Genomic DNA, 25,379 nt, shown 5'->3' with positions numbered 1-25,379 from the left:
GAGTGGATGGTGTTTGGTTGTTTCTTTGAAGTAGTGGAAGACAGTAGCGCAAACACCCTGAATCCTATTATTAAGAAATTTGTAGAACCTGGAACCATTATTTTATCAGACTGTTGGAAAGCCTATTCTAGTTTGAAATCGGAGGGATACGGTCATCTAGCTGTTAATCATTCTATCGAATTTAAAAATAAAGACACTGGAGCCTGTACAAACCTCATTGAATCCACCTGGAACGCAGTAAAAAAGTCTTTACCCAAAACCGGATCGCAGAAACAGCACTACGACAGTTATTTGATTGAATATTGCATAAGAAAGAAATATTTGAAAGACGTAGACGACAACTTAACCTCCTTTCTCTCTTTCATCAAACGTATTTACACCTGCAAAAAAGACAACCATTGGCCACTTTGACTCTTAACAACAAAGCATCTGAATGCTAGCGCAGACTTCTTTGACGACTAAGGTAAGTTTAATCACATGTTTAGTCATATACTCGGGACTACCGCCCCCAAACCCCCGCTTAATTTTATTAAAACCTGCTGTTTATTTTTCTTTCGCTTCCTAACGATAACAAAATGGCGTCGCCCATCATAGTTGATACGTTGCTAAGTTTTAATGCCGCGCCACCTCACGCGCGGATCTAGAATCAAAATGGCGGCCGTACCGGTAAAGTGCATTGTATCCAGGGGTTCCAACGTCCAGAAACACCCACCCCCTCCCTAGATCCGCCATTGGAGTTAAAATTCAACCATTACGATACCTGCACGCTTAAGCCTCTTTTAATTCTGTTGTTAATTTTAAAGGCTACAAAACAATTGTGATAGATACCTAGATCAACATTTCATTTTCATGTCATTTCAAGGTCATGATTTTTTTTTTTATCATTACAGCCTAATTAAGCAGACTTATATAATGATGAAAATTACTATATACATGTAAAAAAAAATTAATTTAATTCCACTTTTGTATAATCACTACATCTAGAAATTTTTTTGGAATTTCGTTTAAAAACACATACATATGGTCCACGTTTTGCTGTCCTTTTTAAAGGACAGCAACTTGTTTATTTTAAATTGGTGGGATAATTTAATAGCTTTATTTTTAAAAAAAAATAGTTTGAAAAGGTATATAATTGTACACTTATTTATATAATACTTTCATGTAAATTAGTTGAATCTGATTCGTCGAGAAACATTTGTTAAAAAACACTATTATCCGCTGAATGATGAAGCCACGGCCTCCAGCATAGCAACAGTCAACATTGCTTGACGACGGGTGATATTCCAAAAAATAGTGACTGCGCAGAACTTATGCACGCAAGGTTCACTGTTATATGTAGTTGTATAAAACATTCAGTATAATATAATAAATATTGCATGGACACTATAGTGATCACTTTGATCTTTGATTTACTATAGCGATCAATACGACACTTTAGTGATAACAACTAATAACCAAAAATATAACTAAATAAATATAGTGATAACTATAGTTAACTATATAACTTTTTGTTAGGGTACCACTCTACATGTATTGGTGTCTCCTGGCGATTCCCACACTTAGTGATATGCCATCCCTTTCCCCTGTATCCATTATTTAGGTCTTAAAACAATGTATAAGAGGATAAACTGATTTATCAAAACCGTCATCAGAAAGGTTTATTTTGCACTCTAAATACGCCAATATCATCTATAAGTGTGTAGCACTGTTAAGGCTACATAAAGGAGGTGTGGCCTAAATTTATACGTGAAATACTTACTGCGACGTCAGTCAAAAAATATAAATTCTTCATAATATCAAAAATGAAATGATTCGCGAGTTAAACTGTAAAAAAGTATTAAACTACATCAAAACTTACCACTACTTTTTTTCTGTCGCTAGTTAAATCCCACACAGCAAGATATGAACAATTCGCAATGCATTTGTTATCATGATGTCATCATGATAAAATTTGACGCATTTTATGTGCAGTGAGTGGTGGATCAATTGATTGTTTTTCACAGTGAGAAATGCATTTTATTGATAAAAAGAAAATTATTTACAAGACTTTTAATAGACCAGTAGTTCATATGTTTAAGACTGATTAAATGCCCGTATTAATTTTGTTTCTTGAAAGCTTATTAAATTTATTATCCCGTGTTTTGTGCAAAGAAATGGCACGAATAACCTCTAAGTGCCTCGATGTATCGCCCTAGCGGAAGGGCTATTAATAAATCTTTACTTCTTTTTAATTATGGATAGAAGAAGTGTTCCTTAACTTGAAAAGTGCTGGTGCTTTTGTGAATTCGAGAACTTAACGTAATTTAATTATAAACACATAAAATACATTGTAAAGGACTCAAGGATTTCTCAGTCGGAGTCCCATTACTTGAAATTTAAATTAAAAAATAAAATTTTTAGTTAAAGCAGCAACACTTTACAAAAAAGCACTAAATGTATAGAAATGATTTATGAATTAAAATTTTACTTTGATTGAGGGTATGCACTTGAAATGTGTTTATGACCTCCGTGCAGTACACATAATATGCATTTATCACGTGACTGTCAAATCAAGTGACCAAGCTAAATTCGCTACAAAGTGGGATTTTACTAAGTTATTTCATAAAAAGTGATAAAATAAAAGCTTTACAAAAACAAGCTCAGTTTTAGAAGATTTGTATTTGTGCACTACATTCCTTGATTTCTTCATAGTATGCCTTAACAGTGCTGTGTGCAGTCTCTAGAAGCAGTTCTGTTTCATAAAATGAATAATTTGTAGTGTTATACAGATAAAACAAACAAATTGATAAAACATTTTTTTTCCCGAAATTAAAGCAAAAAATAACCAAGAACATAAAACTAAAAAAGAGTTAGCTCAGCATCGTCTCTTTGTTTTGCTGCATGTAACATGTATCAATTACCAGTCACAGCAAACTCAGTCTATTCAGTATAAAAAGACCACTTAGTTTTCGCCAGATACAACACACACTTAGTATACAACCCCTTCATATTTAGTCGTGACTTATCAGTATTACGTGTCTTCTTGGAATGATACTTTACAAGTGAGAAGACAGCATTTTAACATTATGTATTTCAAGGATCGGTGTTTAACATTCATTTTTTACGATAACTGTATTGTAAATGATGTAGTCTGAGAATTATGCAAAAAAAAAAAAAAAAAAAAAAAAAAAAAAAAAAAAAAAAAAAAAAACACTTTAACACCTTATATTTCTTTTGTGAACTACAATCTCAATGTAATAAAAATTATGTCAAAATTGATTACACTCTGAGACAAGGAACAAAGTTAAGCCTTCACTAGGTAGAGTTTCATAGAAAGGTTAATAAAATTAGGCGAGAAAAGATGTACAAATTCACATAGAGAGGCAAACATGTCTCTTGAAAACTAAAATTTTAATTTCCAATAAATATGTCATGACTGATTTTACATTAATTTTAGTTTTAAGCTTTTATCATCAACACCGTCTTTTGAAGAGCTTCGAAAATTCTTTTCCAGTGATACCATACTGCATATTTACTATTAATCACGTTTGAATTGGCATACTCTCCGTTAAGGTTTGATCTGTGACAGTATTTGTACCACCAGGCTCCGTGATGTGATGTAGCATAGTTATAACCACTAAATCTATCATTGTCTTGATCCTTAGTGCTGAATTTCATTTCATTATGATAAGTCAAACTATTACCTGTAACAGAGAATAGATAACATTAGAGTCTACTGCTTATGTATTGAGTATTTATCATAAAACATTGTCGCCCTCATGGCACAGTGGTTAGAGCGTCTGTTCTAGAGTCTCGAAGTAAGGAGTCGATCCTTACGTCGCGGTTTCGAATCCCACTGTGGGACGTGGAGACCGGTCCTTCGGATGAGACTGTATAAACCGAGGTCCCGTGTCGCAGTAGGTGCTGGCACGAAAAAGATCCTTCACTGCTCAATGGCCGTGAGTGCCAAGAATAGGACAAAATTTGCAGCTCTCCACCGGCAAGTGGTGGCGTCTCCATTTGAGTGAAAAATTCTTGAGAGGGACGTTAAACAACATACAATCAATCAATCACAAAACATAAACAACCAATGTAGTTTGCATTGTCCCAATCTTTATTATAAATGACAAGGTGACGATAATGAACAGTGATCTTCGGAAATAAAGTAATACCACTCTTATGAGTCGCCATTTTACCTATAATATGCTTTTAATAGTATTTAACTTTGACAATACAGGGGTTATAACTCTTGCAGGTTTCAAAGAAAACATTAAAAACAACTAAGAGTTTAGCATAGACATACATTAATGATTGATTGATTGATTGATTGTCAGCTTTGGTCAGAAGGTTAAAACCAAGCACGGAGGAATTTTTATAATTGCTAATGAGTAATGTTTGGGGGTCTAAGCACTGAGCGTAGCACGTCTGTAGCAGAGCTAGAACTGGTCCAATGAAGTAGAAAGTGACCGCTTTCGAATATTTGGCTGATGCCATCTAAGTTTTCCTTTAAAGCCATTGCAAACAATTTTTCCCGGTGGATCTTATCACAGCTGGCAATTGTTTCGGAATTCGATACTGCTATTCTGCAAGCATATGTATCTACCCTTAAAAATGTCTATTTATTATTGATGAGGACGGACTCATATGTTGGTTTCATTGAGGTATTGTTTTATTGTTAAATGTACCAGAAATAAAGATATATCAAAGTATTTCGGGTACAGTTCTGTCGATAATAAAGAGTTTAATTATTTCATCACTCCGTTAATTACTCTGATAATTACCGCAAATTAGGGATTCATGTCCAAGCGAAAAGACTGAAAGCAATTATTTATGGCAAATTTTACGTGTAAGAATATTTGAAAGATTGTATTCAATAAATTATGTAAATAAATGAGATTCATTCCCTTTCTTTTTATAGTATTCAGTACGAAGGAACCAAAGTCAAAGCATGTTTTATTAGACTAGAAATAAAACTTAGATATCTTTAAATATCATGAAACAAACTTCACAAGACAATTCAAAATTACTTCTCGAAATCGTGAAAATTGACGTTGAAGAAATACCTGATATATCAGCAGAAATTGCAGTTTCATCGAAGGAAAGGTAAGATTGACAACTTGGAATCGTTCCATGTGCTGAAATACTTCAGAGCCATATTTGAACATTTTGAAACTACGATTCGATACATACACCACACTGTAATGTTCCCCTCATCAGCTGAGGAGGGGCATTAGTCAGGGGGCGTACAGCTTTGTGGTTTACAAACCAGCTTATCAAACAAACCATCAGCGGTTCAAAATACAATACGAGTCACTTCTCCGCGCATCATTGGAGGTTTGACCAGAGCTTGGCAGTGGACAGAAACACAAGCTATGGACAAAATTAGAATATGTTGCCAATCTGAACACTAATATGAAGAACGTTCTGTAAGAAGTAAGAAATGAATGGATCCACAAATACATGCATAAGACTGATATTATATTGTGTTAATTTCTAACTGTTTAACAATGAACAGTACTTTTTAAAAGGGCAATTCCAGCAAATGAATTACAAGGAAATAGAGAGTTGCAGAATATTTCCCTTAAAATTACTACAATTGTTGTCTTCATTTTTCACCAATATGCACCCGAAGCCAAAATAGACTTTCACATTTATTTACTAAAGAAATATTCATAGTTCATAGGCAGCCCATTACAAAATCAGTTATTTACTAGTATTTCAACCTTTTCACAAAAAGTACATCTTTTGTCCTTGGTATGATTCATGATCAATTCTGGTAAAATGTCTCGGGTTCAACAAAAACTTCGTAAATTTTAACTATAAAATCAGAAGAAAAATTAACATTAAAACATCTGACTTATGCAACTTTTGCAGGGAGGATATTGAAACTATTCAACATATATTTGTAACTTGTAATGGCATATTAGATTTCTGGAGAATTTTGAGCATGCATATCTACAGAACATCCTCTAAAAGAATTGGTTTTGATAGTTAAAATATAATTTTGTATGAAATATCGCTCACTAACGATAACACAATTATAAATTTTATTATATTACAGTACCTGCATCGTTATTCTTTACAGGATACACGATACGATAGGATAAACGCACGATACGATAGGATACACGCACGATAGGACAGGATACACGCACGATAGGATAAACGCAAAACACGATAAGTCAAAATACGTTAAACGCAAAACACGATAGACCTGATACACGATCTTCACGATAGGATAAACGCAAACGATAGGATTGTTTCAAAATGCGAAACGTTTTTTGACAAGACGAAAAGTTTTCTTTTTGATATACTATAGTAAGGTAATTTTAATTACTTACAAAGCCGCAAATCGAAATGATAAAACATTTTAAATTTATCATGATAAAACATTTGAAGTAATTATGCTTTGTAAAAGATGTGGTATTCTTGTCAATAAAAGTGATCGTCATCAAATTCAAACTGTAATTATTTTAAGAATAATCCACTCTATGATGGAAATTAGGCGATTTTTTTGTGTAATTATACAAATGTCGAAATTCCTTCGAATCGTTAAATTTGCTGAAATTGCTAGTTGCATTGAGACAGACCGTGCACTGGACTGTGAATAATTAATCTCTCCTATATATAAATATATATGTCACACATATCCCGTGCACATAGAAATTATTTACATATTCCAAGTACATTCCAAGTACATACATTGTATATGTATATATGAGGAAGGAGACCTGCGAAAAAAATCGAATTTAATAAAATCAATAAACGTCACTAGATCTGTCATCATCTATTATCCGAAAAAATATCGCATCTCCATTCTTTTGTATTTATTTTGGTATTTTTATAAGCCTGTAAGATTAAGCTAGAAGGGAGCATGCAGTCGTATAAATAAAAAAAATGTTACAGTGTACCAGCATGTGTAGTATACAATAGTAATATAATGCTTATATAATATTGCCCATCGACAATAATAATGTCTTTAACCATTTTTGTTTACTTTTCAAAACATTTCTTTTTAGATCCCAACCCCCTCCCCCCGGCCGCCCCCAAAGAAATGATATTGCTTTCTTAGCGTGCTTGTGTTATAAGCATTTACAATAACAGAATTTGTATCTACTATAGATACGTGTAAACTAAGCTTACAATATATATGAATATATTTATTGGTACTTAAACTTTGTATTAAATAACATTGAATGGTTACATTTACGTACACTTGTTTACAACATATTAGAACACACACAAAAAATAAATAATAAATCAATTTCCGCAATTTGACAAGTGGATTTTCGGATTGAATAATTGTCAATTATTGCTCTTAGACTTTGTAATAATTGTTACAAAACTTATCTTATATAGGACGACATCGGCAAAATTAGACAAAACTTTGTAAATTTTGAAAGTCTTAACCCCATTTGAGGCACAGTCAGCGGGGAAGGGGGGTCCATACCCCCCTCCCCCCTAAAAAAAAATCCGATTCAAAAAGCCAAAAAATAAATAAATAAATAAATTAAAATAAGATAAAATAAAAATATATATTGACTTCTTCAATATAGTCACGTATTATATGCAATCGATAAACACGAATAAAATTAAATGCAAGGTATTTACCAGTCTTGTGTATCACCGCAGAACCGGACGATTTTTTTTTCATGTATCTTTGAGACGCCTTTACATGTAACAACGACAGACAACACAGAAAACCCTAAGAACCAGAAGTACCGCAAGCGCATTTTTTTTATTTGATCACACCAATCATGTTTATGACTGTAAACCTATAAAAATAACATAAAAATATACAAATGAACTAAATCAACGAAGTTTGGAGGACAAATCTCGCCTATATTTCTTTGATTCAATTATTCAATTTTTAATCTGTAACGGAAGTGTACATTTACCAATTTTCTTAGTATAAAATCTTTAATTGTTAATTAAGTGTTGTTCATAAAAATTATGAACAATATCCAGAAAATAAGTAGATGCATTTCATTGAAACCCAGTAGGGTTCAAGGTAAATACTTGACACCAGGTGAGAGCTAGAGTTCAGGTATGTCTACGTTGAATACACACGGGCCAGTCATGTAGGGGAAAGGGGGGAGGGGGGGGGGGTCTTGACTTGACAAGAAGACAAGTGTACTGATTAGGCAGGTAGGTGTCAGTTCTCTTGTCACGGGAGCGCTTCCACCTGTCACTAAGTTACGGTATATATTACTTCATCTCCGCGCCGAAGTAGGTAAGATGTACAATAAAAATTTGTATGGTTTTGTTTATTTATTTTTTACATCTTCTAAATGCAGTAGTTAAATATGAATGGCAAACATCGATATTATAATATATACTTATCAGAGAAAAATAATAATACAAAGGAACAACAAAACTTGCGCTAATAGACAAAATTTATGTTTCCGTTATTGATAAAAAGGATAGCCTTAATAAAGATACTGATATTTTTTTATTCATAATTTACTTTTTGCACACATGTACCTAATGTTTTATGTTTCTATAATTATCAAAACAAAGTTAATAAAGGTCTCGCTTATGTGACTCTGAATGTGTAAAGGGATTATAATATTTCTATCTTTGACAAAAATATTTCTGACATATCGACAAATTAAAAAAAAAAAAAAAAAAACGAATGACTCAAATAGTATATCGATTATTTCATGTACAAAAATAGAATTTGACTCTCGATTTATGCTCTCTGCTTGGTGACGGTACTTGACGTTTATTTATTTATTTATTTTCTTTAAAAAATATACCAGAGTTAGAGTATTAATTTCTCTTTTTGTTCAACAGTTAGATTAATCCTAAATAAATTAACAAAACGAAAGATGAACTCGAGATATCTCGGGTGTTTCTTTTCAAGGTAAAGATAAAAAGCGAGGGTTTCCGAATGCACACGATAAACGCAAAACACGATACACGATAGAACCTGATAAACGATTTTCACGATAAACGCAAAACCTGATAAACGGAAAACACGATACGATAGGATACGATAGGATACACGCACGATACGACAGGATACACGCACGATACGATAGGATAAACGCACGATAGGACACGATAAAATTGTAAAGAATAACGATGCGGGTACTGTATACTCTAAGCAGTATATTTTTACCTGCTTATCAGAAAGTAAAAAACACAAACTTTCTGGGCCTTATATCATTTGAAATGAAATATAAAATTGAGAAATGTGTATCAATTCATAACTTCAAACATGATATTTTGATAAAAAAAAAAAAAAAAATTGGACTTATGGAAGAAAATGTTCGAACCCATTTGATATATTTTTTAATACTATTGATTGTGAACAACTGATGTTATGAATTTTCTCCTCTTAAAGCAACCTGTTTATATCTATAATTTCAGTTTCTTCCTATGAGTGGATGTGTGTGTACGTAAAACATCCATAGCATATTGTTTTTGCCCACATTAAATTTTATCTATCTATCTATCTATCTATCTATCTATATATATATATATATATATATATATATATATATATATATATATATATATATATATATATATATATATATATATATATATATATATATAAGTCCTTTCAACAAAGATACACAATGGTTTTTCCGTAAATGTTCTATCAAGCCTCTTCCTTTACATCTGACTAAATTATCAACAGCAAAGAAGGAGAAATATCAGAAGTAGTGTATTGCAATATATTCGAGAAGTTGTGTAAATTAGATGTGGATAATTAAAAACTCCAAGGAGATTTTAGATATTAAGAAGATGCTCGAGTTTCTGATTGACAATGTGTAGTTATGTAATTTTTGAGGATCAGGTCTTCCAACATTCTGTCGGAAATACCATGAGTACTAATTGCGCCCAGTTATGAGCAGACCTTTTTTTGTATTCATATGAAGCAGAATTTATTCAAAAACGTATACGTGAGAAGAAAATATTTGCTGTGGCCTTCAGCTGGACATATAGATATATCGACAATGTATTATTAATTATTAACAACAGTTACTTCCATTCATATGTCTACTCGATGTATCCCAGTGAACTTGAAATAAAGGATACCACATGAATTGATACATTTGTTTAATAACTGGGTATTTTACAAGAAAAAGACGTCAATAGTAACTTAAAAACAAAACTATGATAAACGTGATAACTCAAATTTTCTATCGTCAACTTTCCTTATTTATGTAGCAATATACCTTTAACACCTGCATATGGGGTTTATATCTCCCAGTTGATTCGATACGAAAAAGCATGCTTCATGTACAAACAATTTCTGAAACAAGGCAAGCTACTGACAAGCGAGCTGAAGAAAGAAGGATATCAATAGTTTCGTGTAAAATCATTATAACATAAGTTCTATGGTCGACACAATGACCTTCTCAGCAAATACAATCTATCATTAAGTCGAATGCTGACTAAGGTTTTTCATACTCATAGTTAGGCCGTTATTTAAACAGAATTGTCTAGATATTTTTTTTCCGTTTACCCGATCATGACAATAGGCACACGGCGGGTGTGACTGGTCGACAGGGGATGCTTACTGCTCCTAATCATCATGTCGTACTTTGGCTGACGTGTATGCTACAAATTGTAAGACCTTTGGTTTATATTTAATTTGACTACGGATTATCCCGTCTACTTGATCAATACATAGGACTCATAGAGGGTTTGACCGGTAAACAGGGAATACATGCTTCTTCTGAATGTCTGATCCCACCTCTGGAATTTCGTTGGTCTCTGCTTTATGCCCTGTTCACAGATTTGTATTGTTTGTAGATTTTTTTGAGATCGAACACTCTTCGTTACCTTCACTATTTTCATAAATTGCTAATAGCTCGAGAATGTTAATTGCAAATGTATACAAAAAATAAACGATACCATCATCGTAATACATATCTTTCCTGTTCCATATAGTCCTGTGAAACCTGCTTTATTTAGGAAAGATAACCAGAACATTAATTAGCTACTCCAGATGACGTAACGTCTGCTATTGTTTTTAAGAGTTAAAGTGAAGAATACGTTCGTAATCAATCTCATAAATTCGGAAATGTACGATAGTAAAGATTAATAACTGAGTTACCAATACTGAGTATTTACATAATTGTAGTAATTTCCTTGGGTATAGGTTGTAATAAGCTTGACTAATAGAAAGAAAAGCTGAACGATTTCATGTATTAGTAAATTTAGTGTAACTTTATGAGCGCGAACTAATAATAAGAGGAATGGGTTGCGGGCTGTTGTTAATGATAGGGTTGAGTAATCAAAGGTTTTTGATTAAAGGGAGATACCTTAAAAGAATTGAACACAGTATAAATTAAAGGGAGATGACGTAATAACTTAGTATTGTGTAATAAGATAGAAAGGGCATTGAATTTGTGACCACTGTACCAGACAAACCTTCCTAACTCAGGTTGAGCTGTGAAACGCAAATCTTGCCTCGAAAGATAAGACAACCCCTATAGAGTCTCAGAGAGAGACAAGAGACCCGTTACGCGTATTTATAGAAATCATTTATGTGTTAGAAAGTACACATGGAGAAACGAGACGTTATTTTTATTAGTTCTATAGTATACCTTAATGAAAAATATGAAAATTATGAGTAAAATATTTTTTTTCAAATCTGATTAATTAAGTCTCAGTTGTTATTGTGTTATTGACATTTTTTACCAGATCATTATTAATTTATGATTTTATTAAAAGGGTTTACTGTTATTACTATAGGCACTCCTCAACATGGGAGTGTTTAAGATATGAACGCGAATCGTTTTGAACTTCCGGATATTAATTACAATGCCAAAAGTGATCAAGTGAAATCTAAAAACTGGTACATCTAGTAAAAAAAAATCGTTTTGAACATGCCACAGGTATAGTTTCGATTAAAAAAAGAAAACTTTTTCAACACATCGCATTTATTGTGCTGTGCAGTTTAGTCTGCAGAAATATCGGTATGATCCAGGGAATCATCAAGTTGAAAGGTTATCCTTTTTGTTATCTGGAGATCTGATAATACATTATAGGTATATATTACATCTTTATTTAGATGAAAACATTTTTACCATTAATCAATGAATCAGTGATATTAATAAAGATGAATTATCAATGAAGTAATTTCTTTTCAATAATAAATGCATTGAAAATTAATAAGCTGACATACATACCATTTCTGTTAATCTTGAATTTAAAAAAAAAATAATTCAATTTATTTTTTCTATTTATTTATTTTTTATTTATTTATCTATTTTTTATTTATTTACATTTCATTTTTATTTATTTTATTATTAGGTCTTTCCACCTTTCTGTGGAAAGACCTATTGAAATTGTTCTGTTTATTATTATTATTATTATTATTTTTCCGCCGAATGGTTTTTTGTTTCAAAAGTTATCAAAAAGATTTATGGTCCATAAGAATGTACTTCATAAAAGATTTTTGCAGTTGACCCTGCGTATATGAACTTTGACCTCTTAAGGAGTTACAACCCCTTTTGCAATAAAAGCTTGTTATCGCTACTCCTTCAAAACCGTAAACTGTAGAGCTACAGAACCTTCACCAATGTCTTCAATTAATTGAGGGGACTCTTCAATCTTTTCATTGCGAAAGTATTCGTCGACCCCTTTTATGAGTTATTGCCCCTGAAAGTTTTTGATGTTTACGAATAATTAAAAATTTTCAAAACGATCAGTCGTAGAGACATGAGACCAACTGCATAAGATTCATTGACCTTTGACCTTAAAATATATGCAAAGGTCAAAGGTCAAGGTCATTCAAAATGTGAGAAATTAAGCTCTTTTTATATCTCTTTTGTCTTTCAACATATACTAAATACCTTTGCATCATTAATATGTCCTCTTAAAACTATTTCAAAGATTTTATACTTGTCCCCTAAAATTTACCCCTTTAAAAGTTATTGCCCCTTTTACTGAAGACCTTGTTATCGCTACTCCTCCGAAACCGTAAACCGTAGAGGCACAAAACCTTCACTAATGTCTTCAGGGTCTTTAGACACAACTTCAATCTATTCAGTGCAAAACTATCCGATGACCCTTTATATGAGTTATCGCCCTTTAACGTCTTTGCGCTTACTATTAAACCTTATAACTTTAAAACGAAAGGTTGTAGAAGCATGGGGTCAAGTGCAATGTGACCCTTGGCCTTTGACCTTGAATATTCGTTCAAGGTCAAAGGTCAAGGTCATTTCAATTTTTTTTAAATTTTTCATTTTTTCTATCTTTCAAGCCATTTATGGATTCTTTTTTGTATAAAAATGAAATTTAGAGAGTAAAATATACAAAATATTTGAAATTTAAAGAAGGTGGAAAGACCTCTAATTGTTCAAGAACAATTAGTCTACTAGTTATTATTATTATTATTTTTTTTTTTTTTTTTAATTTTTTTAATTTTTTTTTTATTTTTGTAGTGTTGAATTTTTAACTTTTCATTAAGGCATAGTTTTGTATTTATAGAGTCAAGTTATGACGTCATACTGAAGTACTTCTTTTCGCATAAGACTCATTGACGTCTATACAATGCATAATGATAGTAAATATTTTAGCCCTGACTTTTCTGATTTATCAATGTTACATTATACAAAATAGTGTGAATTTCCAGAATAATGATCTGCATGCCTTTGTAGAGAAATTAATTTATCTTTTTTTTCAAATCTATTAAAAGCTTCACAAAAAAAACTGAGTTAAAAATTCACTTGTCAACATTCAAGTGTTTTACTTTTGAATATGGGCTTTGCTTTGTAGATTAACAAAGCATGGTCTTGTCAACCTTTACTAACGTTCTTTTTGAACGCAGGATCAGCTTCTCTTCATGTTCATTTTTATTTTGACGCTATCTTCGTTTATTTGTTCCCCGGATCCTTTCAATAATAATTTTCATGGTTAGAGACAGAACTATGTGCAGCTTCAAATGCACTGCAGGGTGTAGTTGCATTGACCTCTATTATTCGGGAAAAATCTAAAAAGAAATTCTTTTTTCACAAAAATGTTGCAGTTACTTGTTTATCCAATTTACTGATGACATCAACGTTATCAGTTTTGATTAAGTGATTATGCCATTTTTGAAAAAAAGGTTGAACCAAAATATTTTCATTATCAATTTGCAAACTGAAAATAACCATTATATAGTAAAAAAAAAAGTTAAAAGATACAAGTTTTCCCTTAAAAATTAAGCATCCTGTCTTCTGAATTAATTTATTAATTGAAAACTGTTTTATAACATAAAATGCAAAACAAACTCCTATAATGAATGATCATGTAACATCTAAAACTGAGCATATCACAAGACATATCACAAGAAAAATGTAGGTATGCAAAAACCCCTTCACAAATATTAGTCCTGAATGCAATTTTAATTTTCTTGTAGTACATAATCCATGATTATGTGTTCACCATCCTCTGGATTGTAGGTACTCACACCTGCAATAATACACACTATTGAGAATCTAAACTGTTTTGTAAATAAATGTTATTAATGGCCTATATACGTTGGTTCAGTTGATTTGAACAGAGGAAAATAAAATTATGAGAAATAAAAGGCCAATTGATCACATAGCACTGATCTGAAACATTTTTATACCCCCCCCCCCCCGTTGAAAAGCAGGGAGGGTATATAGTGTTGGGTGTCTGTCCGTCCGTCCGTCCGTCTGTCTGTTTGTAAGTCCGTCCGTTACGCTTTGGGGTACCCATCTCTTATCCGCAACTCCTCTTATAACACTGAATGAAATTTCATGAGAAATCGACAGAATTTTTGTTACATGGTGCCACTGTGCACTTCCTATTTTACCTTTTGAGATGAACACTTATTTTGAGTCTCCCATAGCAAAACATGAACTTTATCATTGTTAATCATATAGGAGGCGGGGTATATTATTTTGTGGGCTCAGTGCTCACAGTACCTCTAGTTCAGTGTTTTAGTATTTTGATTGATTTGCATTATCCTTCTTTTTTTTCCTAAGTAAAACAAACCTTGCATTGTCATATGTACAAAACTTCTTATCGTTTAATTATAAAATCCCATATAACGTTTTGGGGGTTCTTATTATGGTCGTTTCGAATATGGCTACACGAGAATTGATTCAGAAAACTGAATCTTACAATCACAAATTATATGCGATTGATTTCCAACACATTCTATTAAAAATCTGGACCTAAACTAAAAATTTCAATCTGCATTCTTATTCTTCCTATATAATTTAACTGAGAGAAAAGTTGTTTGAAATGTTTTGCTTTTACAAAACTGTATTTCTTTTTTCAAGATGTCAATTAAGATCACTAAGAATCCTGCTTTTTTCTAACTTTTGACATGAACTAAAGAAAGATTCTTTATGAATATCCTTGCTCAGTTATTATTGGAAAATGTTTAATTCATATTTTGCCCTGAATTTCATCGATACCTAGAAACCTCATTCCTTTACATTTACCACCTGTTAACCTGAAAAAGTTATACTTAGAGCAGACATACATACCAGCACTATACAAAATTGCTAACGCACCACTTGTTATTCTCCTTTTATTGAACATTTGCTTGATCGGTACTAGTAATCTAATAAGCCAAATTCCCAATAGAGTGGAACTGACAAATGTCCAAGTGTCATGACAAGACCCTTAAATGACATTCTTGCCCAAAAACCTATTTCCCGCCTTGCACTGTGCACCGTTTTTACCCAGATATGAATTTGTTGATTACTGATGGTTGTCAGCGAAGTTGCAACAGAAGTAACCTCCCAGTTAAAAATCAAATAATATATCGCCTGGTAGTCACCCAGTACATTCGTATCCATACCCAGTCCACCCATCTTCCGGTTGCCAAAATTTTCTGAAACAATCTTGAAATAGTCGTGTGGTGACTACATGTACTTAATGCCGTGACAATCTTTAGAAAACTTTTTTATGTCTATTTGCAACAATTATTTAGTAGAAGAAAGAATAATCTTTTATTTTAACTTTTTATAAATTGCTCCTAAGGAACGCCCTGCAGAAACCATACTAACTGTCGGAGAGATTTCTTATTTTAAATATCTTTTATTCTACATGTCTTAACAAAATATTTGTTATTTTTTTCCTGAGTTTTTAAGTAGTACAAACATAAAGAATTCAAAAGCAATAGGAAAAAAAGAATATTAATTCGAAAAAAAAATCGAAAAAATTCTGAGCACGATTTTCATTTTTCTGTGAAATGGTTGTGCTTCAGTTAACATTGTACTTATTTATCAGTTAAGACATTTAAATTCCTCAGTTTTTATATTAGCAATTTCGTCTTGTGTATACTAGCACTAGACTAGCAGATACTAAGCAGTAGTTAGAATAACCTAGAATAAAATGCTTTTTCAAGTACAATTTGTGTTGCATTAAAGGTAGGGACAGAAGTTACCGCCAGGAACTTACCAACTCCCAGTACTGTAGATGGCGCCTTCTTGAACTGCCAGTAGGACAAACCAGTAACGCTCTCTTTACCCCCCAGCTTTTCTATAAAGTATCCCATTTTACCATAACATGTTGCTGAAAACCTGAAGAAATACAAAATCATAAAAGAATGGTGTTTCTGTTTTGACTTCTAAGGTTGTATACTTTCTTTATGAGTTTTTAATACAATTTCAATAATTTTAACATAATATTAATGTATACTTACATTGTAAACTAAATTCATTTTATTTTTCACGTGTAATATTTTCAAGACGCAACCTGTTATAAGTTTCTCAATTATCATTGTTGTTCGGAAATACTGGTTTTGCACTATCATACATGTACATCCTAACTTTAAAGGGATGTAAACAATAAAGTTAATCTACTCACTGAAAGTTTTTATCGTTCTCAGCCGCCTGCTCCATAAACCTGATGAATGGTTGACCAGCCTTTGACGTCACTTTCTGTTCATATTTAAACATAGGTTCAGCTACTGTGTTACGTATCGTGTATTTGATCGTAATATCCTCTAAAAATGAAATTAAATTTGTTAGAAACATGATTATTGAAATCTAATTAAATTAATTTTCGTTCATTAATTCAAATGTACATTGTGACATTTAAATATTCTTTCATTTCATTAGTAGATGGGGCGAAAAATTCGAGTTTTTCATTTAAAAACAGAAAAAAGTATAAATTCCCTCTTCAGAAGAGCAAGCCAACAGCAAATAAGATTACTATAGGCTACTACTCCCCGAAAGTGTAGGTCTGACAAACAGGATACATTATTTAACAAAGTGTGTGCAGTAAGTAACAAGCTGATCACTGGGAAAAATAAAGAAAATTAGACAAGCTCGTTGCAAATCAACAAGTTTGTCTATCGTCCAATTTTCATGGAATGGAGACATATCCTTATAAACTACGGCAATCGACGAGATGTCGGACGTCTTCTATCATATTTTTTCTCTGAAATATGCATTGAGATAATCAAATATGACCGATTTATGACTACATCCGGTATGACTGGAAGTGAGGTCATTCGGCGACATTTTATGATCTCCCTAGTTGCCTCTTGCTCCTTTGAACATCTTTACTTCTATGATGCTTTAAATTTCCTAAAACCTTCCTAAAACCTTTTTAGATATCAAGAAATTTCCTAATACCTTTTTAGATATCAAGAAAAAGCCGTAGATCCTTAATTTTAGGGGCAAGTCCCTATTTGTTGATATCATATGAGAAATCATGTCATTCTGCACAACTTTTCGTTCATGAACAGGTAAAAAGATTTTGAAGAAAAAGTGTTAGAAATTTTTAAATTATCGATACGTCTTTTTTAGGGAAATACCGGGCGGTGAATTTTCGAACTTCCGTTGGTAATGAAATACGTAATTCACATCTACGTAAGTTGCTCTATCATCACTGAAAATTTCATTTAACTATTTAAAACGATTTTTGAGAAAACGTACAACCATTCCCCACGTTAAATTGAAGTCCAGGGTTTTTGACAACATAAACAGCTGCTTTTTCAATAAAAATGGAACTCGTAAATACACTTACTTTGTCATTGGTCATTTACAAAATTATTTTGTTGAAAAGCACTCTGATTGTACATACAAGAACTCTGAAGTTGATATTAAAAAGATGCTTGAGTTTCTGATTGACAATATCTATGTAGTTTTTGGAGAGCAGGTCTTCCAACAATCTGTTAGAGTTCCCCTGAATACCAATTGCGCCCCCTTATTCGGATACCTTTTTTGTATTCATATGAAGCAGAATTTATTCAAAAACTTCTACATGAGAAGAAGAAAACACTTGCTGTGGCCTTCAACTCGACATTTCGATATATCGACGACGTATTATCAATTAACAATAGTTACTTTCATTCATATGTCGACTCGATATATCCCAGTGAGCTAGAAATAAATGATACCACAGATTCTGATCTGTTTCATATTTAGATATTTTACTATTAAAAGAAGTTAATGGTAACCTAACAACAAAGCTTTATGATAAACGTGATAATTTCAACTTTTCAATCGCCAGCTTCCCTTACTTAAGTAGCAATACACCCTGTACACCTTCATATGGGGTCTATGTCTCTTAGTTGATTCGATACACAAGAGCATGCTCTACGTATGAACAATTTCTAAAACGATACAAACTATTGACAAACAAGTTGATGAAACAAGGATATCAACAATCTCATTTGAAGTCATCTTTTCGCAAGTTTTACGGTCGATACAATGACCTTGTCAGCATATACAACCTATCATTGAGTCAAATGCTGACTGACGTTTTTCATACTAATTGTTAGGCCATTATTTAAATACTGAACTGTCTCTGATTTTTCCGTTTTTTTTCGATGATGACAAGGAGCACATGGTGGGTTTGACCGGTCGGCAGGGGATGCTCACTCCTCCATGGTACCTGATCCCACCTCTAAATTTTGAGGTCCGTGTTTGCTATGCTCCAAATTTGTATTGTTTCATTGAACTTTCGAGATTGAATACTGTTCGTTATCTTCATATTTCATTTCAAACAAATCGACCCTCCATAAATCACAAAATCGTGGAAATCTCCGCACCGGAACTGACGTCATCGATATAAAAATATGTCTAGATTTTTTTATGTCTCATCGGACCAGAAAGTCCCATGAAAATCGAGCTAGTCGTTTTCCAGAACTCGTGTGAACAAAAGAAAAACAATAAAAACTACAGCAAAGGTCATTACAAAGGAAGGAGTAGTTCTTCAGTTCAATTTTTGTGATCACTGCCTGTAGGCATATTTTTTTGAAGATTAGTAAATTCATACATAGAGCATGCCCTTGCGTATCGAATCAACTGAGAGGTATAAAATCCATATGCAGGTGATGAAGGTATATTGCTGCATAAGTAAGGGAAGTTGACGATTTAAAAGTTAAAGCCATCACGTTTATCATAATGCTTGATAAGCTTGATAAAGGAGATAACAAACAGTATTCAAGTTCAAAGTCTATTTTAGCAATACAAATCAGGAGCAGGGGAAACATGGACCTCTAAATAAAACATCAGAGGTCGGAATAGGTGCCATGGAGGAGTGATAACCCCCTGCCGACCGGTCACACCCGCCGTGTGCTCCTTGTCATAATCTATTAGAATAAAAAAGACAATCAGTATTTGGCTTAATGATAGATTGTATTTGCTTACAAGGTCATTGTATCGACCATAGAACTTACGAAATGATGACTTTAATCATGATTCTCTAAAATGATTTTTTTGCTTGTTAAATTTTAACTGCCAAAAAAAAAAAAAAAAAAAAAAAAAAAAAAAAAAAGATTTTTGAGTGCAGAAAGGTCAAATAATTTGAAAGTAATTTGAATTTGTTTCATTTTTACAAAATTTAAATGTGTCTATACAAGATAGAAATAAGACTGTATTTCGAATTCGTTCCATGATTTATTTGGATATTTGGATAAAAAATAAGAAAAAATTTGAAAAATCGTTTTATAAGTTAGACGTAATTACAGTACAAAAAGGTAGATTAAGCTAGGTGTGTAAATTCTTAAAATATGCTTGGTGAAAAAATCTTCTAACTTTTGATAGCAGGACCCAACCTCCTTCAAACATATTTGAGAAAACTGCTGGACAATGTGACCCTCTAAAAACTACTTAATTGCAAAAAATTCAGAACTGGAAGCGACGATATTGAAATAAAAAAGATATATAGATAGCTGTTGTAATGTTCCATCAATCTTAAAGTCTCATAAGAATTGAGCAAGTCTTTCTGAGTACTCGAGTGAACAAAATCGAAGAAAAAGAAAAACAGCAAAAATAATTAACTAGAGGCTACAAGTATCTCGTTGTGAGCAAAGAGTAGGTCTAGACTTCTGTCCGATTTCTGATGGAACGAGAAAGCATCTGGACTTGGATAGGTTCATTTGAGAAGAACGACTAAATACAACAGGAATAGGTACCTATATGTTCTTAAAAATACGTTTAGAATTACATAGGAGAGGAGATCTATGAGTTTCAAATAACTGCCGGTTCTTTTTTTATTGACATCCGGTATGACCGGAAGTGCTCAATATGATCTGAAATTCCATATGAAATGTGCAGAATTCATCTCAAAAAGTTTCGAAGAAAAATACTCAGTTTTTGGTCAATTCCCGTTTGGAAGATCCAACTTTCAGTGGAAATAGTTTAACTTGAAACATTCTATTAGGATCTATCCTAAACATTAGGAATAAAAGTTTTTAAAATTGCATATTTTTAAACTGCTTTCTATGGACAACGGAAGTAATGGTAAAAAAATGAAAACGTGTAAGCCACATTTACAAGTCACTATATATCATCCCTGAAAGTTACAAGAGTCAATCTTTCACAATTTTTGATAAAACTGGCGGACACAATTTCATTTTTAAAAACAGAAATCAGCCGTTACTGGCGACCGGAAATGACGTCATCAACGACGATAATTTACGAAAAGGTTCAGTCCAATATCTTTCAGATCTGAAACTTTCATGAAAATCGACCGATTAGTTCACGAAAACTCGTGAGCACAAAATCGGTACGAAAAAAAGAAGAATATCGAAGAAGAAACAAAAACGTTGGAGACAGAAGACCTTAATATATAAAAGCAACGAGTTGGTCTTCCGTCCGATTTTCATTATCATTACCTGTAAAATTGGCTTATGAAGGTAACCCATTCGTAATGAAAAAAGTCATCCAAAGAATGATGATGTCAATTAGTCTATCCTTGGTTAATTTTTATCATCGAAATCTGATATAAGTAAAATTCAGCACTTTCTGACAACTGGATTGACCGGAACTGACGCAAATTGAAAAAAAACGAGATCGGATGTCTTCGCATCCTCACAATGTCAAAGTTTTGTGATTTCGGAATTTCACACAAACCCTTGACATAAGTCGTTATTTAAAAGTTGGGTTTGTGATTAGCAATGACGTAATGGGTAATTATAAACTAATCAATGAGAATATATTTTTCAAAATCGTCGTTATCAAATTGCCCAACTCCAGAGCATATCTTTTGTGATTGTAAGGAGGACGATCTTCAAAAAATTTATCCCCGAAGTTTCATTTGAAGTAACTAGTTACAAATCCTACAGTATTGACACTTTCCATTTTAAAGACGTGTCATATTTGTTTACAAATCTTACCTACAATAAAAGTTGTTTTCTGATTGGTTCCAATCCTAGACCAGGAACAAATGAAATCGAAGATTTCTAGCCCAACATTTAAATAATGACTTATGTCAAGGGTTTGTGTGGAGTTCTCAAATCACAAAACCTTGACATTGTGAGGATGAAGTCTTCGGTGAAGTTAATCATTCAATTTTATGTCAGTATTAACTGGAGGTGATTATTATGATGAAATTTGATTCACAATTAAGATCCGACATCCTCTGTGACATTTATAATTTCATTTTATGACAATATCCATAAAAATAAGCCATTTTTTTTAATATTTCGTCGGAAGTGACATCATTAGATGATATTTGAGAACTATATTATTCTTCTGTTACTATTGAAAAGAATTTTATGTTTGTCTATCTATTTGCAACAATTATTTAGTAGAAAAAAGAATAATATTTTCTTTTTATTTTTGTTTAATTAAAATTTCTCCAAAGAAACATCCTGCAAACACCATACTTAATGCTGGAAAGAATTTTTAATTTTTAATAACTTTTATTCAACATGTTCTAACGAAACAAAATATTCACAAGTAATGAAGCATTTTTTTTTTTAGATTTAAATTCTTAATATGCCTTTTTTGGGCCAAAGTGAGCGTCGAAGTTTTGTACTTCAGTTGGTAATGAAACAAGTAATTCTCATTAACATAATATTAATTTTGTTGCTCTATCATCACTAAAACTGCAGGTTTCTATGTTGAGTAATTTTTCTTACGAAACACCCAGACAAAATAACCCTTCAAACATCACTAAATCGAGAAAATGACGTCATCTAAACTTAATTAAAAGAAATATATGTCTAAATTTTTTGATCTTCTTTCACACTTGAAAATTTCATGAAAAGCAAGCAAGTCTTTTCCGAAAATTCGTGTACACAAAATCAGTAAGAAAAATCAATGACAATGAAACAATTGAAAAGAAACCTAAGTAAAAAGCTGAAGACGGAAGACTTAAAAAAATAGTGGCAAAGAACTCTCAGAACAAGCATTCTGAGAGTATTGCTTTAGCAATACTAGTCCCCTACCGGCAAGTGTAATATGGTTCCCGCTAAAAATTGAAAATGCCATAATTCCGTCAAAAATCAATGAAGCGGAGCGAAATGCAAACTTAATCTATTTCATTTCATTTCATTTTATTCAGGTAAAAATATCACAGAATGCCATGATTACACACATTTAAAACATTACAGATTAACCTACTAATAGAAAAAAAACCCAGACATTATCTCAGCTCTATGCTACTTAATAAAGATCTAATTGAGCATATACATGTATTATTATATAAGTTAAATGACATACAGATGATAGGTATTACCTAAGGATAGCCCATAAAAGCTTTTTGAAAAAGCTTATTTCCAATGGGGTCCTTAAATTACAAATATGTTAGTAACAAAAAATACATTAATAATAGAATTTAGGCAGGGTACTTGAATGAATATAGCATAATGCTTTGAAAAATTACATGTTTCTCATTACACATTTACCTTTAAAATAATCACCAAAATGCTTATAAAACTAAAATAAAATTAAATAGAAATAAAATTAGACAAGCCTTCACGTAGTATCACTAGCATTTGTAGATAAAAAAAAAAAGATCTTACAGCTTTATAAGTCATCAAGGTAAAGTCACATACCAAAAATCAGCTCAATATCTGCAAGCGTTCAGAAGAAAAAATTGCGGAAAACCCTGAGAAATTGAAAAGGTCATAATTCCGTCAAAAATCATTGAAGCGGAACGAAATGCAAACTTGATCTGTAACTCTTCAAGATATACTCACATACCAAAAATCAGCTCAATATCTAAAAGCGTTTAGAAAAAAGTGCAGAAAACCAAGTGGGACAGACAGACGGACAGATTCAGAGGAAACATATAGTCCCCTCCGGGTTCACCGGTAGGGGAGTAATAATAGGAAGGTCTCTCGCTGAAGATGGTAGATCTTAATAATAAAAAGAGTGAGGAAGAGACATCAGAATAACAAGAAGGTCTTCCGTTGAGGACGACACACCTTAAAATGTGGGAAAAAACTAAGAATAACAAGGTCTTCCATTGAAGACGGAACACCCTAAAATGTGGGGGAAAAACTAAGAATAACAAGGTCTTCCATTGAAGACGGAACACCCTAAAATGTGGGGGAAAAACTAAGAATAACAAGGTCTTCCATTGAAGACGGAACACCCTAAAATGTGGGAAAAAACTAAGAATAACAAGGTCTTCCATTGAAGACGGAACACCCTAAAATGTGGGAAAAAACTAAGAATAACAAGGTCTTCCATTGAAGACGGAACACCCTAAAATGTGGGGGAAAAACTAAGAATAACAAGGTCTTCCATTGAAGACGGAACACCCTAAAATGTGGGGGAAAAACTAAGAATAACAAGGTCTTCCATTGAAGACGGAACACCCTAAAATGTGGGAAAAAACTAAGAATAACAAGGTCTTCCATTGAAGACGGAACACCCTAAAATGTGGGAAAAAACTAAGAATAACAAGGTCTTCCATTGAAGACGGAACACCCTAAAATGTGGGAAAAAACTAAGAATAACAAGGTCTTCCATTGAAGACGGAACACCCTAAAATGTGGGGGAAAAACTAAGAATAACAAGGTCTTCCATTGAAGACGGAACACCCTAAAATGTGGGGGAAAAACTAAGAATAACAAGGTCTTCCATTGAAGACGGAACACCCTAAAATGTGGGGGAAAAACTAAGAATAATAATAAGAGGGTCTTCCGCTGAAGACGAAAAACCTTAATAAAGAAGGAGTCGAGTAAGTAACAAATAAAGCTTGTAGTATTTGAAAAGAGGAGTAAATCTTTCTTTTACTATGAAAAAGTTTTTTTTAAACTATGTGAAACTTATCATATATATAGATACTTTTTCTGCACGTGACAGATGTTTTTCATATGACCTTAGAATACAAATGAAATAAATTTTCTAATATGATTCTCATATTATTTGTTGTACCATTTGTCGCCATTTGAATTTTTACGTATATCAAACAACGATTTAAAAAAAACAGTATCAAATAAAAACATTGGTTAAAATTTATATGAAGTATAAAAGTATATTTCTTTAAATTTATATGCTTTGTAACCCAACTGCACATTATGACTGTAAACTGTTCATTTGAAATAAATTAATCCTCCCTCTTTTTTGTTTGTTCTGTTGGTTTATCAAATTACAGGGATTATTTATTTATGATTCATTTTACATTTAATAAAAAATGTTACCTTGCTTTCCACTTGCCATTTCCGGTTCTTTAACTTAAACTCCACCAGTAATAAAGCTGTTGAAATAAAAAGTAGATTGTATTTTATTATTTATGATTTTGCACGCATACGAATACCTTTCAAACGACTGAAGTGCACATAACTATAAGTTTACAATCTTGTGCAAAAGTAGCAATAAGAAAAGCCGCTAAATTTTTATGTCAGGTACAGCGTAACCAATAGAATTAATTATACTGGAGCATTGCATACTATTCCATAAGAAGGAAAAAATTCCAAATTTAGTGCCATGGTAACCTGACAAATGTTGGGAAATAAAAATGTACATCTTCGCTAGCCAAAGGTTTCTGATGCGCTGCTCTTCTCATAAGCCCTTGGCATATGTTAAAAAAAGGTTGGGATTTTTTTCTCAAGTTGTGATTGGAGTTGATCGACATCGTTCGACCAATCAGCAATTTTTTTTTTTTTTTTTTTTTTTTTTTTTTTTTTTTTTTTTTTTTTGCAAATGACGATATTTGCGTTCGGGATATATCTTGACTCTTTAATATCGGGAATGAAAAACGCAAGCAAACAACGATCCGTA

At 32.4% G+C, this 25,379-nt stretch overlaps 1 protein-coding gene across 1 annotated transcript; it reads right to left on the bottom strand.

The window, feature by feature from the left end:
- Window positions 1-3,438: 3,438 nt before the first annotated feature.
- LOC133188194 (ficolin-1-like) lies at window positions 3,439-24,818 on the bottom strand. The gene is made up of 4 exons (XM_061323573.1): window positions 24,800-24,818; window positions 16,774-16,912; window positions 16,366-16,487; window positions 3,439-3,683 (listed from the first exon to the last, which is right to left on the bottom strand). The coding sequence occupies exons 1-4, from the start codon at window positions 24,816-24,818 to the stop codon at window positions 3,439-3,441; spliced, it is 525 nt and encodes a 174-aa protein (XP_061179557.1).
- Window positions 24,819-25,379: the final 561 nt, after the last annotated feature.

The sequence above is a fragment of the Saccostrea echinata genome, unplaced genomic scaffold (genome assembly GCF_033153115.1).
Source record: "Saccostrea echinata isolate AGI-Se365-2 ecotype Australia unplaced genomic scaffold, CSIRO_AGI_Sech_v1 ptg000016l, whole genome shotgun sequence".
In the NCBI taxonomy this organism is placed as follows: Eukaryota; Metazoa; Mollusca; class Bivalvia; order Ostreida; family Ostreidae; genus Saccostrea; species Saccostrea echinata.
Note: the sequence above shows the minus strand (reverse complement) of the source record. Positions and strands in the feature narration are given on the sequence as shown.